Source organism: Chelonia mydas, chromosome 4 (assembly GCF_015237465.2).
Source record: "Chelonia mydas isolate rCheMyd1 chromosome 4, rCheMyd1.pri.v2, whole genome shotgun sequence".
Classification (NCBI taxonomy): Eukaryota; Metazoa; Chordata; order Testudines; family Cheloniidae; genus Chelonia; species Chelonia mydas.
Genome location: NC_057852.1, coordinates 108,993,818 through 109,011,551, shown reverse-complemented (window position 1 = coordinate 109,011,551; position 17,734 = coordinate 108,993,818). Strand labels below are relative to the sequence as shown.

Below are 17,734 nucleotides of genomic sequence, written 5' to 3'. Positions count from 1 at the left end.
AACAATCTCCGCACTCTCTGTTGTCCCACCTAGTCGGTCAGGGACAGGCCAGATCCCTTTCCAAATTAGACCTTCCCTTCTGGTGTTGCTCACAGACCAGGTCAACTCCTCCTGTGTCTGATCAGGAGTTGGAGGGAACCCGGACCCACCCTCTACACCTGGTTCCAGCCCAGGGCCCTGTGGATAGCAGCTGTCTATGTCTCCTGTATCAGCTGCATGACAGCTACAGCTACAACTCCCTGGGCTACTTCCCCGTGGCCTTCCTCCAGCACCTTCTTTATTCTCACCGCAGGATCTTCCTCCTGAAGCCTGATCACGTTTGTACTCCTCAGTCCTCCAGCAGCATGCCCTTCCCTAACTGATGGGAGGTCCTTTTTTAAACCATGTGTCCTGGTTAGTCTGCCTGCCATAATTGATTCTAGTATGTTCTTAATTGGCAGGTGGCTTAATTAGCTTGCCTGTCTTAATTGGTTCTAGCAGGTTCCCTGATTGCTCTAGTGCAGCCCCTGCTCTGGTCACTCAGGGAACAGAAAACTATTCGTCCAGTGGCCAGTATATTTGCCTTCTACCAGACTCCTGTACCCCACTGGTTTCGGTCTGTCAGACTTTGTTTTTAACCTCTTAATAAAGTGTTAAAAAATTCATTTCCTGCCATATATGCAGTATCATTGATGTATATGTGTAAAAATGTTCAGAAGAACATATCAAAGTTGGCAAAATATAATAACAACAGGGCTGTGGATGCAGAAGAAGGCAATACAAATGGACTAGACACCATATACCTGGACAGAGGCTGCAAAAAAAAAAAAAAATCTGCTGTGCCCCCTCAGCTAGATACTGTCTGGATTAACTGAAACACTCTCCATAAAGAAAGGATTGTGGATCACCACCAGCTGTCATTAGGCCCTCAAAGTACCACCATGCCCAGCCTCTGATCTCCTCCATCACACATAGCTTGCTAGTAAGAGGAGAAATTAAGGAAAGTCAGTGTCACAGTGCTGGGTTTCCTACAGCCTAGTATCAGTTACCTGCTGCCACCAAGTTTCTCTCTTAGAAATTTTATCTTGTGCTCTCCTCACCAGGAACAGGGATCCCTTCCCCTGGTAAGTACAGTAGATGTTCTTCGAAGATCAGTGCAGAAATCTTCATTCACCACAGCTACACTCCAGACTGAATTAAGAAACTTGTAATTTATTATTTACAATTAAAACCTGTGAATGAACTCTGGAAGTGCTGCCTATTGTCCTTGTCAAGCCCAGGAAAATCTTCTGGCTTCCTGTTCATAAGCCAGGGAGTCTGATATTCTTCCAGTCTGGTCTCACTACAGCCCTCTCAGTAGCCCAGACCTCTACATCCCTGATGGACCAGTCTCTGGAATCTGGAGAGACCTTTCTTGGCAACTTCAGCCAGCTAGACCAAAATTAGCTCCAGCTAGCAAGTCCCCATTCTCCCTCCTTCAGTGGTCCTTCTCCCAGTACTGACATTCGAACCAACATTCTGGGATGGCTCTCAGCAACCCAATGAGCCCTCAGAGTCCCTAGGTTTCAAAGCACTATTTCACGTCCACCAACATATTTTGCCTCCCATGTGCCTCTTACTTAATATAAACCTAACACGTTCCCTAATGTTCTCCACAGTCCCAAACAAACCAAAATGAAAATTCCAACATTTTATCATCTCTAATGCTCTGTAAAGCAATAAACAAAGTATAATTGCATAACCCTCCGTTATAAGCAACTAAAAATATGGGAGATCCTCAATTATTATTTGAAAGAAAAATTAAAATAGTTAAGTTTATTTAGCTAAATGTAGATAAGTATCCATCTAGACTCATATCCATATCTATGTTCATCTCTGTGTAACACATGAGATGCTGAATCACAATAGCTGTCAAAGGGAACATAACTGGTCGGTATGAGGAATGAGGTTTTGTATCCACAGCCATCAGAGCTGTGTGAACCTGGGCCCAGCCACCAACCAAACCATTTGGCAAGCTATCTGAATCACCAATGCATGTCCCATCAGGACTCTTGACTTCTGACCTAAGTCAACTGAGGCTGTCCGCAGCACTCCTCTGTTCCCGTTCCTGCTTTTTGGAGGGTATTTTCCCCTTGTAGTCTTTGATTCTCCTTCACCAGCTGTGGTGTTCACAACTGCTCAGAGGATTTGGGATCCATCACATATGTGCCTAACAAGTCTGGTACTCCAGCTAGTCATTGTATTCCTATGATTGCAGGTATGACATAATAGGTTTACTATTAGAACTGGGGCCAGAAGCAGCTACCTCAGCAAACTCATTCACCATTTTTGTCCAACATTGGGTTTGTACTATTGATGTGTAGCTATACCCACTATGAAGGACCAGATTGGGATAATAATGTCGCTTGTAGCTGTCAAGTTCTGTTTCTATTTACAGTAGCATAAAATCCAATAAGAAAAGGAGTACTTGTGGCACTTGAGAGACTAACAAATTTATTTGAGCATAAGCTTTCGTGAGCTACAGCTCACTTCATTGGATGCATTTAACTTGACTGAATGCATCCGATGAAGTGAGCTGTAGCTCATGAAAGCTTATGCTCAGATAAATTTGTTAGTCTCTAAGGTGCCACAAGTACTCCTTTTCTTTTTGCGAATACATACTAACTCAGCTGCAACTCTGAAACCAATAAAATCCAATGAACCACATTAAAATGACTTGTATAAGCCTGATGTGGTCTTTACTTCACATGATACATCAGGCTCTTAGGCAGTTGATCCCATCTTTTCCCCAGCCATCATGTCATCCTAATGTTGAAGAAGGTAAAACTATAAGCAACTGCAGTAGTAAATTGAAACTTTATGTATTCACATGTACTTTTAAAGCACCTATCTCAACCTTATTTATTGCTTTACTCCTAACTATTGTCTTGCTGAAGGTATTGATCTTTTAATTAGATGAATAATACTTCATTATTTTATTTTTCTGTTGTAGTTATTTGGATGGAAACCAGTTTACCCTTGTTCCCAAAGAACTTTCTAACTACAAACATTTAACACTTATGTAAGTAACTTTAGAGCATCTTTTTGTGTGGGATTGATCAAAAAGCTGCTCTTCCATTTAATGAAACAGTTACAAGAAAAACATAAAATGTAACCAACTTTTTAACAAATCTTGCCCTAAGGCACATTTTATAAATGGGATATTTTTAGTCCAGTGATCACAACACATTTTATTGCAGAGTAAATAGGCAGGAACTATAGTAAACCTGAAAAGAAATGCAGAATCTCACAAAATGTGCATTAGAGTATGACAGCTTCAGTACATTGTCACATAGACATACAGTATTAGCCTCAATAAAGGCATGAAATTATTTCAATTACAGAGAAAAGATTTTGTAGTTTATTTGAAACACATAATGCTACATCTCTGCAATTTGGTAACCTGCCACAATTGATGGTCTAGTGGTTGGAGAAGGGAATTTAGTCAGGACACTTCATTTTTATTCCTAGCTCTGCTGCTGACTCACTGTGCGATTTTTGAACAAACCACTAAGCTCTTTATGTCTTAGTTGATGCCTTTGTAAAACAGAGATAATACTGCTTTCCCTGTGAGACGTATGGGCAGATCCTCAGCTGATGTAAATTGTCATAAGTTCCATTGAATTCAGTGGATCAACTGGGGATAAACCTCATCATGTTTTGAAGTACCTTGTAGCATAGGAGCAACCACAAATTAAAAATTAGGGCAACAAAATGGCTACCAGTTTTCTTGCATAAAGCAAACTAAATCAGTGTAACATTCTGAAAATGCCCCAGCTCCTTTTGTATGCCTTATTCTAGACTAAATGGTCCAGTCTTCAAATTTAGAAAATAGATGCATCTCATTTTCACAAAATTTCCAAATAGTATCAGCAATTGCACTATTCTCAAATGTATGCAATCTAGGCCTGCATGGAGTGTTTGTGGATTTGTACTGCAAGAGGTGTATGAGACCTACCTTGCAGTATACAGGCCTGTAAGGAGCGTGCGTGTAGGTTACTGTTTGCTGTAGTGATAAGCACTCCTTTGTCATATTGGCCCACAAAGAGGGTGTCTGAAGGTTTGATTGTTTGGAGTAGTGATGATCAACCCTGTATTGTGTATGTAATGTTGAATGCTCATAAAACAAATGCAAATTACAATATCAGATTTACTGTAACTAGTCATTCAGGCTGGCATTTCAATAAATAATGTTGATAGAGTACAAATGCAAAGTATAAACAGCAAAATTGTTCAGTAAATGATAAGTAGTATTAGTACATTAATATTCTGAAATTCTGGGTAGATGTTTGCAAAAGTAGAAAGCCATGTATTACATTTTTGGACATTCTCTCTTGGTATTGAAAGATTATCTGTAAATTCCTATCTTTCCTTGTATATACATTAAAAAGGATCCAGATGATTCAGGTATTCTTGTTTCATAGACCCGTGTTAGACCTCCATAGGCAGGAAATGGATAACTGTGTCAACTGACCATAAATGTGCCCAGGTCAATCATCATCCCAGTAGCGTCATGACTTACAGCTTAAGTTTCCATTGCTTCTTGAGTTACAGAGTTCCTGTACAGCATTAAACAATACACAAATGGAGTAATGAACATATATGGGACCCATTACTGAATTATTGGAGTTGCTCACAGTCTTTATTTTATTTATCCTCACAACACTGCTGTGAAGTAGGGAAGTATTATTTATCCCCATTTGAAATATGGGGAAATCGAGGCACAAAGAGACTGAAGGCATGTCTACACAGTTGACAGGGTAGATCCTGCTGGTGCGCTTTAGTGTAGTGCTGTTTGAAACACTACTATGTTAACCTGTAATATGCAGCAGCAGGGTCAACACCGACCAATTAATGTGCAACATGTTAGTGTGCCTTAGAAATCACACCTCCATAAATGCATTAACCCACCGTGTAGACAAGTCCAAGGTCACACAGTAGGGAATTGAATCTGGGTCTTCTGTGTCTAGGCCAATACCCTACCCTGGACCATCCTCCTTCTCTTTTCTCTTTCTGGTACAAATAGATTGTGCTCAACTGCACTTGGCTGACATGTTGATGGAAACATTATAGGTTTGTCGTCTTAGGTTTTCTAATGGCAAATTTTGATGAAGAAGCCTGTTGCACACCATTTCTGCCATTGCTTATTCAATAATACTGCTAGACAATCACAGCTAAAATATTAAGACCCCTCAGAAGCTAATGCCAAAGAATACTCTAAAGAACAATAATGAAATAAGCAAGATGAGCAAAGCCAAGAGAAGGTAGAACAACAGTAGGAGAAAGTAGAAACAACTACAGCTTCCATCAGCATGATTCATTTCCAAACTTTCCCCACCAAGCACAGTGCCCTTCAAAGATTCTTTCTCCAAATGCCAGCTGCCTTAAATTTAAATTAAGAAAAAAGACTTCACTCATTAGAATATGGAGCAGCCACAAGGACTTCAAAACTTTCACCCATGTAGACCCAAGATTTCACATGTTATAGGAGCATTGGAACCCAGGAACAAGTTTTGGGGGGGAAAAAAACCTTCTTTAAAATAGTTGTACCTATGTTTTGAGACCTCCAGATCAAGGGTGTCAGGTAATACTTATTCATATTCCATTAGGGAGGTAGCTAGAAAGATTCCCACTTAAAATTATCTACCTACATCCCTATTCCCAGTTCACCTGCTAGTTTCATTTAACACTGTAAGATACAGTCTTAGTAAAGGAGCATGATGGACGCTGGCATTGTATAAGAATGCAGGACACTGAATTGCTTGGCCTTTTATCCTTTGAAATGAGAACACTTTTCATTTATCAATGTAAGCTCTTGCTTGGCTTGTACGTGGCATGTGACAATAAAAAGGCATTATTTAAAATATCAATATTAATAACAATACTACCCCTACTAATAAAAATAATGTGCTATTTCAGTTCTAGAGTATGGTGTTTCAGAATTTGTGCAGTCATTTTATGGACTGAATTTCTGAATTTATTTTTTATAGAGATTTAAGTAACAACAGAATCAGCACTCTTTCTAACCAGAGCTTCAGCAACATGACTCAGCTGCTCACCTTGTAAGTTTAAATGTATAACAATGAATGTATGAAAACATTACAGTGTTCATTGTCTTGAAAAGAAAAGGCAACCTATTAATATTAAAACTTGCTTGATTTGGAGGCTGTAAGATAACTGTTTCCTAACTGGCTATGAATGCAAAAGGTACATTTAATCATGCTCTGCATTGTATGTGTGTGTTTGTTTACTTGTTTATGTTATTTTATATGCTTTCAGAATTCTTAGTTACAACCGTCTGAGGTGTATCCCTGCACGGACATTTGATGGGTTGAAATCACTTAGGTTACTGTAAGTAGTTATTTTATTTTGAAAAAACTTATTTTGTGTAACAACAGACTTGGAAACCCATAGGGAATTAATAAATCTTCAACCCCAATAAGTACGTGAGGAAAAAATAAAGAACAAAGAATCACAAAATATTAATTTGCTGCATTTTTATTATATAATTAAAATGTGGTACAGTGAGTATAAATAAGTGCTGTGATAGGTCATAGAAAGACTGTGCATTGTACACATTTCTGTTCTACTTCTTGTTTCTTTGTCTCTTATGTCACGTTCTTGCTTGTAAGATTCAGTTGTGTATGTCTAAAAATGTTATTTGTATGTGACATAGGAATGGAGTCTCAAACTATATGGTGTTACTATTCTAAGTATCTTTTTTTTTTTTAGCCATTAGATTTTGAATGTGTTTTAGCATTCCCTTAATAAATTGCTTACTTTCTTTCACTTAACTTTGGGTGCTTTTCCAACTCAGAATTTGATGAACAACTGATGATGAATAAAATATTCTGTGATTTAGCCCAGTTTCTTTTAACAAACAGACTGCTATTTTAATCTTATTTGTGTGTTGCTTGAAGTTATTTAAATGTTTGGTGCACACAAATCTCAGTCTGTGGATAGCTGCCTGTATTCTTTCAAGTATTTGCTGTTCAGTGTCTGAGCTGTATGATTGGTCACCGGAATTACTAAATTTTGATCTCTGACAAAGAGGCATACATCTTATTATGAACTAATTTTACTTAGGGCTGGTTCTGAGAGCAGCAGAACTTGTGAATGGGGCCCATATTGGTATGGTCCACCATAGCAGGTCAGAGAGTCCTGCACATGCTCATTCCTAATGTGAGAAAGCTAAGCTGAACCTATTTGTTGACTCAAAGTACAGTGGCCAGATTCTGGATGCTGATCTTTTTGACCATTTCAGTGGTGCAAAGCAGCCAAAAATCCAGTTTAACCATCTGCTAATGAATTCCTCTGGCTTATGGATAATTTCCTGCTGGCACAGAAACATCACAGGTATTCTATACCCAATTCACATCCTGACTTCTAGCTGAACATGACCAGGGCCTTTGGATGTGTAGTTAGAGTTCTGGGACTTCTTTAACTTTTAGACATGAATGTCACCAGGCACTGCTAGTTTTTGGAGCTGCCTGTCTCTATCAGAGATGAGGGAATGGCATTGGGATAGAGAATATTTCAAGCCACAAGTTCATTTTCCTTGCTTCTGCTGCCCTTACCTGGGGTACTTCTAGGATTTTACTCTTGGATGCTCCTACTGCCTCCTTGGGGATTTCCTTCAGGACCCTTCTCCTGGAAGATCCCCTTCCATTATGGCCTCCTTCCCAGTTGCTGATGCCCCCCTACCTGGCTGTTTCATGCTGCCTGCTATTTGTTGTTTCCACTCTTACCTCGCAGTTATCCTGGCCTTATTTATATTCCCTGTGCCTCAGCCTTCCTGTCCCTCCCATTATTGCCCCTCCTTCAACTAATGTATCCGTGCCCCTATTCTCCCCTAAACAAAGTGTCGCTGCTCTTCTCCCAGGAGATTTCTCCTTCCAACCTCCTCTCTAGCTTATGTTCCAAACTAGGGCTGTCGGTTAATCACAGTAAACTCATGTGATTAACTCAAAAAAAAAATGAATTGCAATTAAAAAAATTAATCACAATTAATTGCAGTTTTAATTGCACTGTTAAACAATAGAATAACAATAGAAATTTATTAAATATTTTGGATGTTTTTCTACATTTTCAAATATATTGATTTTAATTACAACACACAATACCAAATGTACAGTGCTCACTTTATTTTATTATTTTTATTACAAATATTTGCACTGCAGAAATGATAAATGAAAGAAATAGTGTTTTTCAATTCTCCTAATACAAGTACTGTAGTGCAGTCTCTTTATCATGAAAGTAGATTTTTTTTGTTACATAACTCAAAAACAAAACAATGTAAAACTTTGGAGCCCACAAGTCTACTCAGACCTACTTCTTGTTCAGACAATCGCTAAGACCAACCAGTTTGTTTACATTTACTGGAGATAATGCTGCCTGCTTCTTATTTACAATGTCACTTGAAAATAAGAACAGGCATTCACATGGCACTTTTATAACCAGCGTTGCAAGGTATTTACATGCCAGATATGCTAAACATTTATATACCCCTTTGTTATACCAATAAAATAAAAACCAGCAGGATCTTATTAAAGGGGAAAAAGGCAAAATACCACATTTATTGTGAATACCGAAAGAATCATAGTAAGCAGTTAGTTATAGCTATAACATTCCATTCAATCTCATATTTATTCACACATTCATTCATACAAACACACACACACAGGTTCTGCAAGGTTGTTATCATAGTTACCAGCCTTAGAGTTGCTCATGCCAAGCCACTGGCCAGGTGGCCTGGACATGAGGAGGGAGCAGGGCCGTGTCAGTTGCTCATCTGATGCTCCTGGAAGTTGGTCTGCAGAATCAGACCCCAAAGTTCTCACTTTTTAGAGTCTATTTTTATAGGAATTTCTTTCTATGCCAGTCTATGCTGCTAGATGTTATCTTGTTCTTTGGTTCTCCCATTCTTGAGGCTGTTGGGTGGATTCCAGTCTGCCCTCTGGGGGTCCTCTGGTTATTTCCACTTGACGCCTTCTTCAGCCAATGGACACTGGATTCTTAGGCTGGCACCTCCCTGATCATTCAGTTATTATCCACACCAAGCATCCATCCACATACATCCTCTATCTCTATTTTAATCACAATTGTTAATACAACAAAAGGGCGGGGAGTCTCTGGGTGCTGTTTCTGTTGTTAGAGTATTGCTTTGAGTCTCTCTCTCTCTGTGAATTGCTTTGAGAACAGACTCTGTCTTAGAATGTACTAACGCAATTAGCAGCTTGCAAGTTTCAGACATAGAGGGAGAGAAACAGTACCAAAAACCAAGAGACCTCTTAATTAGTAGTACCCTGGAATTTAAACTATGGGGAATCAAACTCATTTGTGATTTTAATACAGAACTTCTTTAATATGATCCAACACCTTCATGCTTTGGCCACCATTCCAGAGGACATGCTTCCGTGCTGCTGATGCTCATTAAAAAAATAATGCATTAATTAAATTTGTGACTGAACTCCTTGGGGGAGAATCATATGTTTTCTGCTCCATTTTACCCGCATTCTGCTATATATTTCGTGTTATGGCAGTCTCAGATGATGACTCAGCACATATTGTTCATTTTAAGAATACTTTCACTGCAGTTTTGACAAAACGCAAAGAAGGTACCAATGTGAGATTTCTAAAGATAGCTACAGCACTGGACCCAAGGTTTAAGAATCTAAAGTGCTTTCCAAAATCTGAGAGGGATGAGGTGTGGAGCATGCTTTCAGAAGTCTTAAAACACTCCGATGCAGAAAGTACAGAACCCGAACCACCAAAAAAGAAAATCAGTCTCAGATGACGAAACTGAACGTGCATCAGTCCACACTGCTTTGTATCGTTATCAAGCAGAAGCCGTCGTCAGCATAGACTCATGTCCTATGGAATGGTGGTTGAAGTGACATATGAATCCTTAGTATATCTGGCATGTAAATATCTTGCAATGCTGGCTACAACAGTGCCATGCGAATGCCTGTTCTCACTTTCAGAAGACATTGTAAACAAGAAGCAGGCAGCATTATCTCCTGCAAATGTAAACAAACTGGTTTGTCTGAGTGATTGGCTGAACAAGAAGTAGGACTGAGTGGACTTGTAGGCTCTAAAGTTTTACATTGTTTTATTTTTGAATGCAGGTTTTTTTGTACGTAATTCTACATTTGTAAGTTCAACTTTCATGATAAAGAGCACTGTGCAGTTTGTATTCTGTGTTGTAATTGGAATCAATATATTTGAAAATGTAGAAAACGTCCAAAAATATTTAAATAAATGGTATTCTATTATTGTCTAACAGCACGATTAATTGTACAATTAATCACGAGTAATTGCGATTAATTTTTTTAATCGCTTGACGGCCCTACTTCAAACCAGTCCATCTGTTTCTCTCTCCCCTGTTTAGCTATTTTGTCCCTATCTTCCTTTCCTCCTGAAAGAATCTCTCTGCGCACCCACCCTCATAGCAACCCTGGCCATCACTACTCCAACCCAGCTGGGCTAACATCTTTTGTCTTGCCTGTGTGAACAGAAAAGGACATACTGTGAATGGGAAGGGACAGTGAGGATGGAGAGATATAACTGGATGTTTATTCACGTACTAGCTACTTTATTAAATCTGTAAACGGGATAACTTGTTAAGGCAACCTGTGCCGGCAGTGGTGAAAGGAGGTAGGCGTTAGCCAGCCAAGCTATCACCAGTTTTACCCCTTTTGATGCTCTAACCTGGAGCGTGCTCTAATTCCAGATTCACTCAGTCACGCAGTCACTCTAGTCGAAGGCCCTAACAGAGCCTGTATCATATTATTTGGTAGTCTACCACAACCGAGAGCAGCCTGCTATGTAGAAAGACATTATGCCATGTAAGAGTGCTTTAGGCTTACCTGCAAGTGCCAACACCTGCTTCCTAGGAAAGATGGTGACTAATTCACAAAGAAGGCAACTCAACCCAGGCATTAGATTGGGGGTGTAGAGGAGAAGGTGATGAAATTCTTCCAAGCGCTGCACACAAAATGAGACCTACCCATGTGAGTCACCAAAATGAGGCATTGCTCTCAGCTAATTGAATACATGCTCAAATTATTTGAGAAGCTCTCTAAGCTCCACTAGGCTCCTTGAGTTTGTCTTCTCCTATGTGAGACTTTGGTATTCCAAAGGGATCTGCTAGGTTCCTGAAGTTTGGCTCCTCCTTAACCGGAGGGGGGAGGGAGGCCAAATGCAACCCACTTCTGGCACTAAAATGAGAGGCTGTTCACAGTAAAGTGTGCAGTTCTGTGGTCCTCCCTCTTCTTCCTTACATGAGGAATGAAGTAATTTAAATGTCATCATTAATATCACTAGGTTCTGAGTTATCACTACCTGATCTGAATGGGGCAGTTCACACCTCTCAGCTATTGTTCTTATCACTGTATCACATTATTCACATTTGAGGATTTTTTCACAACCACAACAGAGTTTTACTGGGGATTTCTTTGTTTTTGTTTCTTAACGAAAGCTGAGATTCTAGGGAACAAGATAGTAGCTTCAGAGGTGTGCCTTTACACCATATGAACACCAGCAGTTTCCAAATCTGGACTCAGCTCCTTCCTTTTGACCTCAGTTATTGGAGGTCCACCCCTTGGATCTCCAAGAACTACCCACTGAAGGGAGTCTGATTCTCTGCTGTCAGGATCTGCCCACCAAAATTGTGATCCTGTCAAGCCAACAATATTGAAAAAGAATAAGAAACTCCAGGCTGATTCAGAAAAAAGTGTCGTACAAAGCAACCACATAATTCCATAAGAACCCGTGCCAGAACCCTGCACAATTGTCCAGGTCTATAGGTATCCATCTCATTAGTTTTAAATCCTTGCATTACGCAAATTCTTCAGCCTAGCTAACTCACATAAACAGCTGCTACCACAGTACTTGTGAAACCCAAAACATAACATATGAACTGCAGCTCTGTTAATATCCACCACTAATAAATGCAAAGATGGGGAAGGGAGGGTAAGGTATTGATTTTTGCAATGCAGCAAGCAAAGTAGTAAGCAGTATTCTATTTGTCGAGGCCACAGTCCCAGTAACCCAGTTCAGGCACTTATCAATGGGAGCCTCTCTGTCAAGAAGGGGTGCTCAGTTGACTGGTGTTTTAGTGCTGCCTGGGGTATATCCTGCCTTCCTGACCTTACCGTGCATTTCAGTACTCGGGGCCAGTGTACTCAGTTGCCATATTAACGCACCATGCTTTAGCCTACACAACTATAAAAACACCTCATACGATTTTAATCATAAGCCTAGGTATGTGTAGCTATATGCGTGAATGAAAGTTTATATAGATAGGAAGGGAGAACCCTTTTGGGTAGATCTGCCCCAGATATGACTGAAACTCCCCAGTGTTTTTCATCAATAAAGAATTTCATTTTATGATTATATTAATATCAGTTACAGATTCACAATTGGTTTCGTGAACCTTTGTGGCATGTATGTTGCAAAAAGCAAATGAAGAGCACAAACACAGTCAGTGAAATTCTAGTTGAGCTTCTGAAAAGTTAACAAAGAATTACTTTCTCTTCTTTTCCCTGCTCTGAACCCACTAAGTACTGCAGTATTAATAGTTGATCTGCATCTTGAGCAAGTTTTATTTTTTTAATTAAAAAATAAAATCGTTTAAATTTTTAGTCCGAATTCAGAACAAAAACCTGAGAGGCAGGCAGGTGGGAAGGCTGCAAATGCACAGGAACTGAAATTAAATGTGAAACTGAATCAAGTTTGTAAAATCACAAGCCTGCAGAGTTAAACTGCTGAGTTCCAGGCATTTATAGTTGTTGAAAAATAACAAAAGGCAAGTTCACTTGTGCTTCCTCAGAAAAAATACCTATTTTGGTTATTTTCTTTTCCTTAGGTCTTTACATGGCAATGATATTTCTGTTGTTCCTGAAGGAGCTTTTAATGATCTTTCAGCATTATCACATCTGTGAGTATTCAGTCATATATTTTTTACTGACATGTATGTGGACCTCCTGCCTGGATCAGCATTTCATGGAAAGACTTTTTTCTAGAGTAACATCTGGCTATTTTGCTCAGTTTTCTGTGTGCTACAAAGAGCAAAGGTGAATTGGAACCGTTGGAGTTCAGAGGAAAATACTGAATTTGATCCTTGCAAGAGAGGAGAGAGTATATTCCTGCATACAAGTGTACAAACATACCTGAGTTTGACATTGCTGATCAGATGCAGTTTTTAAGTGTCTTTATATGTGGAGTCATCTGTTTTTGTTTTGCTGTGAGCAAGTAATGGTCCAGCTTTGTGCTCAGACGTATTCAGCCTCTGGGAATGTCACAGAAACTTGAAAGGGTACTGATTAATTTTGGTTTCATCCTTATTTACAATTCGTTCAAATGCTGCTATCAGGATGACACATGTGCATGAAGACAGATGAAACTGGCACGGGGAACTGGAAAGGGAGTAGGAGATGGAGGTTATGAAAGAAGAGTGAAAGGAATTTCTTGTGTACATGCAAAATAAAATGACAAAGTGGCTGCTTTCTCTTGTACTTTAACCCTCCGAGTTTTTGTCTTCCCCTTCCATGATTCCAAGATGGCAGCTATAAGTATCTTTGGTCATGCTCTTCGGAAGCATTTTAAAAACATGTATGAGCAAATAAGTTTGACCCTCTCCTTACCCCCACCCCCATAAAAAGGTTGTTTGCCTGTTGTATTGGCAATCATGTTAGACTTGCCTATATTTTGATTTTTAAGTAGAGTAATTCCCCTCATCTCAGCTCTACCTGGTGGCATTTTTGTGCCATCTCGTGGTGACACAGCATCATGTCACTGTGTCAGCAGACAGAGCGTACCTCTGCTTTTTTGGAGAGGTGACTGCTTTATGCACTGCAGCTATTTTTCCCCCGGGTTCTAGGTAGGAGAAAGTTCTATCATATTCTTCCTCTTGTTCTTTTTCTAACAAGGGATATTTCTCTCCCTCAATTTGAAGCTGGAAGCATCACCTTTCTCTTGAGAAGGCAGAGAGCGTTTTCCCTCTCTCATAGGTGGAGAACCATTTCCTCTTTTTCTCTGGAACAGTAGCGGGGGGGGGGGGGGTACCTCTCGTATGTGTAACATGGGAGTAAGGAGAATAAAAGCATCTATAGAACTGGATCTTTTTTTTTTTTTTTTTTTTACTGCTCCCCATGCCTGACTAAGTGAGTGGGTTCAGCAGGGTAAATCACAGAAGTCCTTCCTGCTTAGTCAGGCAGAATGAGAAGCATTTCTGCAATCTTCATTCTGTTCATGGTATTTGAGCCATGCTCTGATCATTTTTCCTGGGATCCTCTTACTTTCTCAGAAGGCCTAGTGGTGTGAGATCAGGATGTGGAACAGTCTCAAGGGCAGTGGAATACCGAAGGCATTTCCAGGACTGCCTATTGAAATGCTGGACGCGTGGCGGACTCATTTCTTTAAATCAGTGGCATAGCTTCATTTCATAGCAGCACAGTGGGAACCCTGGATACACTACTGTTATAAAGTGACACACTGTATATATCCTCTCCATTAGCCACAAAACAGTGTGCTCCTGCCTAAGCGAGTTGTAACAACATTTGTGCTCTCTGCTAGGAAAACCTTGACTGTTAAAGAAGACACTTCATAAATTGAGTAATTCAGAAACTCTTTTAAAATATTTTAAACAATAAAATGTGCTCAGATTTCTTTATTACAAAAATTAAAATGTTAACAGTTACATCCAGCTGAATTCAAGATAAATGCGCTTTCTGTAGGGCCCACTGAGGGGATAATGATTCAGTGGAACTTGCTAAAAATGTTGCATTACTTCAGATTGTTAGTGGCAGAGTTCTGTCCTTCCCCAGGAGCAGGTCTTTTAGGCCTGCCTCTACTGACTGCTATCAATGCCATAAGCACTGAGCTTGCTCAGGAAATCTCCTTACATAATCATGAAGAGGAGATCTCTGATGAGATCAGTAACCATGGGTTTATATTCATTGGCAGAGCTCCAAAGAGAAAATAATAAATTGCAGTTTTGTGGGGAGAAAGATAAAAGCAAATGATTTATGCAGGGCATGCAGCCATGAACTGGAAGAGGGAAGTATATTTCTTTTAATGGTTTCCCCCATTTTTTGCAGGGTGGCCTTAAGCCCCAGTTGAAGAGCCACTGGAGTGCAAGGGTTTTACTTCATCCTCTGGCTAACTTAACTTCCCATTACAAAATTTTTTCCACAGCTTCAGACGCTCTTTGTTAAACTCAAATACATTGACCATTTAAGTACAAAGGGTGATACTGAGCACATTAGCATCAGTTCTCCAAAATCCATATTAATGTAACTGAGAACAATGGCTAGCATTCTGGCAAAGTTTGTTGCTGAGTCCTAGTTTCAAAGCCAAGATCCAGGTAATCCATGTAGCGCATTTAGCTTTTAGGAGTTTTCTGCTGATTATAGATTTGTTTTTGTTATACAAAGCAAGCACATAAAACTGTTATGTTTTTTCCCCCCAGTGCTATTGGAGCAAATCCTCTGTACTGTGACTGTAATATGCAATGGTTGTCCGACTGGGTAAAGTCAGAATACAAAGAACCTGGTATTGCACGTTGTGCTGGTCCTGGAGAAATGGCAGATAAACTACTTCTCACAACTCCATCTAAAAAATTTACTTGCCAAGGTACTGTTTTATGTTTCTTCTGATGTGGCAGTCAATTTTGAAATTTTACAGTGGAATAGTTGAATTGTGAAATGTGAAATTGTGAAATGATACTTTCTAAAGATATTCATTATAACACCTTTACTGTTGGGTCCTTTGTCATGGGCAGGACCAAGGTGGATACTCCTCATACTCAAAGTTCTATAGCCATTGGTTCCAACAAAGAGCATCTCAACCTATGCAGCATAAATTCTTGTAAGTGTTCCAATTTCCAGTTCCTTTCTGACAAAAGTTGTAGAAGAAGCTTCTCTGGTTCACAGTTGAAATGCTGGACACATGGCAGACTTATTTCTTTAAATCAGTGGCATAGCTTCATTTCATAGCAGCACAGTGGGAACCCTGGATACACTACTGTTATAAAGTGACACACTGTATATATCCTCTCCATGAGCCACAAAACAGTCTGCTCCTGCCTAAGCGAGTTGTAAGAACATTTGTGCTCTCTGCTAGGAAAACCTTGACTGTTAAAGAAGACACTTCATAAATTGAGTAATTCAGAAACTCTTTTAAAATATTTTAAACAATAAAATGTGCTCAAATTTCTTTATTACAAAAATTAAAATGTTAACAGTTACATCCAGCTGAATTCAAGATAAATGCGCTTTCTATAGGGCCCACTGCATTGTTACCTGTCGCAAACACTGTTATAACTCTTACCTTATTCATCAAAGAATATAGTTTCACTAATCTCTGGTGCTTCATTCTCAATATTTCCAGCAAAACTTGTAAACGTTTCCTTGATTATTCGGTCTGTGAGCCTTGCAGTTCCTGTGATGCAGCACAAACTGCCAGACTGGATTAGACTCAGTATCCTGTCTCCAGCAGTGGCCAGCACCAGATGCTTCAGAGGGAGGTGCAAGAAACCTCACAGCACAGAAATGTGGGGTAGTTTCCCTCCATGATGGTCTTATCATATTCCCTAATAGTTTAGAGTAAAGAGATTGTTTTAAGGTTTTATCTCCTCCCCAATACTCTTTTTGTTCACATTAACTGTTATCACTCTGGATGTTGTTGTTATCCATATAACAGTTCAGTCTTTTTTATGAATCTGACTAAGTTTGTGGTCTCTAAGGTCTTAGGCTATCCTAATTCTTGGCCCTTATGTGAAACAGGACTTCTGATATTTTACATATTGGTCTTTCTTTCCCCACTTCTTTTCTTTTCTTTTCTTTTCTTTTCTTTTCTTTTCTTTTCTTTTCTTTTCTTTTCTTTTCTTTTCTTTTCTTTTCTTTTCTTTTCTTAAACCTTTTAAATGTGTAGAGCACTTTTGCTGCTCCCCCTTGTCTCTAGATTCTTAAAGTTAAATACTTTGGACCACCCAATAAAAAGAATAAGAAATATGGGATTATTAAAGTGATCCTGCCTAAATTGATAACTCCTCCTGAGATGCTTAATAAATGTGAACTCAGTTTTTCCGTGCAAGGCTATTTTCTTGTGGTAGTGACTTAAGCTTACAGACTGAGTGAGCTCCAAGCTCTATTGACTGATTCACCTTTTAGCAAATTCTTCAAAGACATGGTGGTGCCAAAGATGCATCCTACATCCTTTCCTAAAATAGTTATAGAATTCTACCTTAGTTGATCATCAGGATGTTTTTCTTTTTCCATTTTCCAGCATGCTCACCTCAGTGAGGCTCTTCTCCACAGCTGGGTGTCGGAAGGTCAACTAGGCTTTTAGTAAATTAAAGCCATTAGAAATCTAACCTGTTTGTGTTGAGTTTTACACTAATTCATTAGGCTTTGCTGTCCCTAAGATAACTATTGTTCTAGTCTGACATGACTATTGCTCTAAAGTCATGTCAAGGCTGGTTCCTTATGAGACAAATCTGCTGCCACAAACAAATCATCTAGTTCTGACCAGGAGATTTGGAAACCATCCACTTGGATTTCTCTATACACATTTGCTAAGCATTATTTCTGACATGCTGATACCTAGACAGGATATGAGATGTGGTGTACTACTAGTACTACAAACACTCTTTCCAGGCTTCGTGTAGAGGGGTAGGGTGTGGGGGCGGATCTTTTTCTCCCCCCTCCTTTTA

At 39.4% G+C, this 17,734-nt stretch overlaps 1 protein-coding gene across 10 annotated transcripts in view; it reads left to right on the top strand.

Annotated features, from left to right (window-relative positions):
* Positions 1-17,734, top strand: part of SLIT2 (slit guidance ligand 2) — a 411,548-nt gene that overhangs the window by 332,188 nt on the left and 61,626 nt on the right. For all 10 annotated transcript variants that reach the window (XM_043544596.1, XM_043544595.1, XM_027832060.3 and 7 more), the window contains 5 exons: positions 2,972-3,040; positions 6,009-6,080; positions 6,298-6,369; positions 12,887-12,958; positions 15,491-15,654. In XM_043544596.1, coding sequence (XP_043400531.1) covers positions 2,972-3,040; positions 6,009-6,080; positions 6,298-6,369; positions 12,887-12,958; positions 15,491-15,654 — 449 coding nt within the window. The remainder of the gene's footprint in view (positions 1-2,971; positions 3,041-6,008; positions 6,081-6,297; positions 6,370-12,886; positions 12,959-15,490; positions 15,655-17,734) is intronic.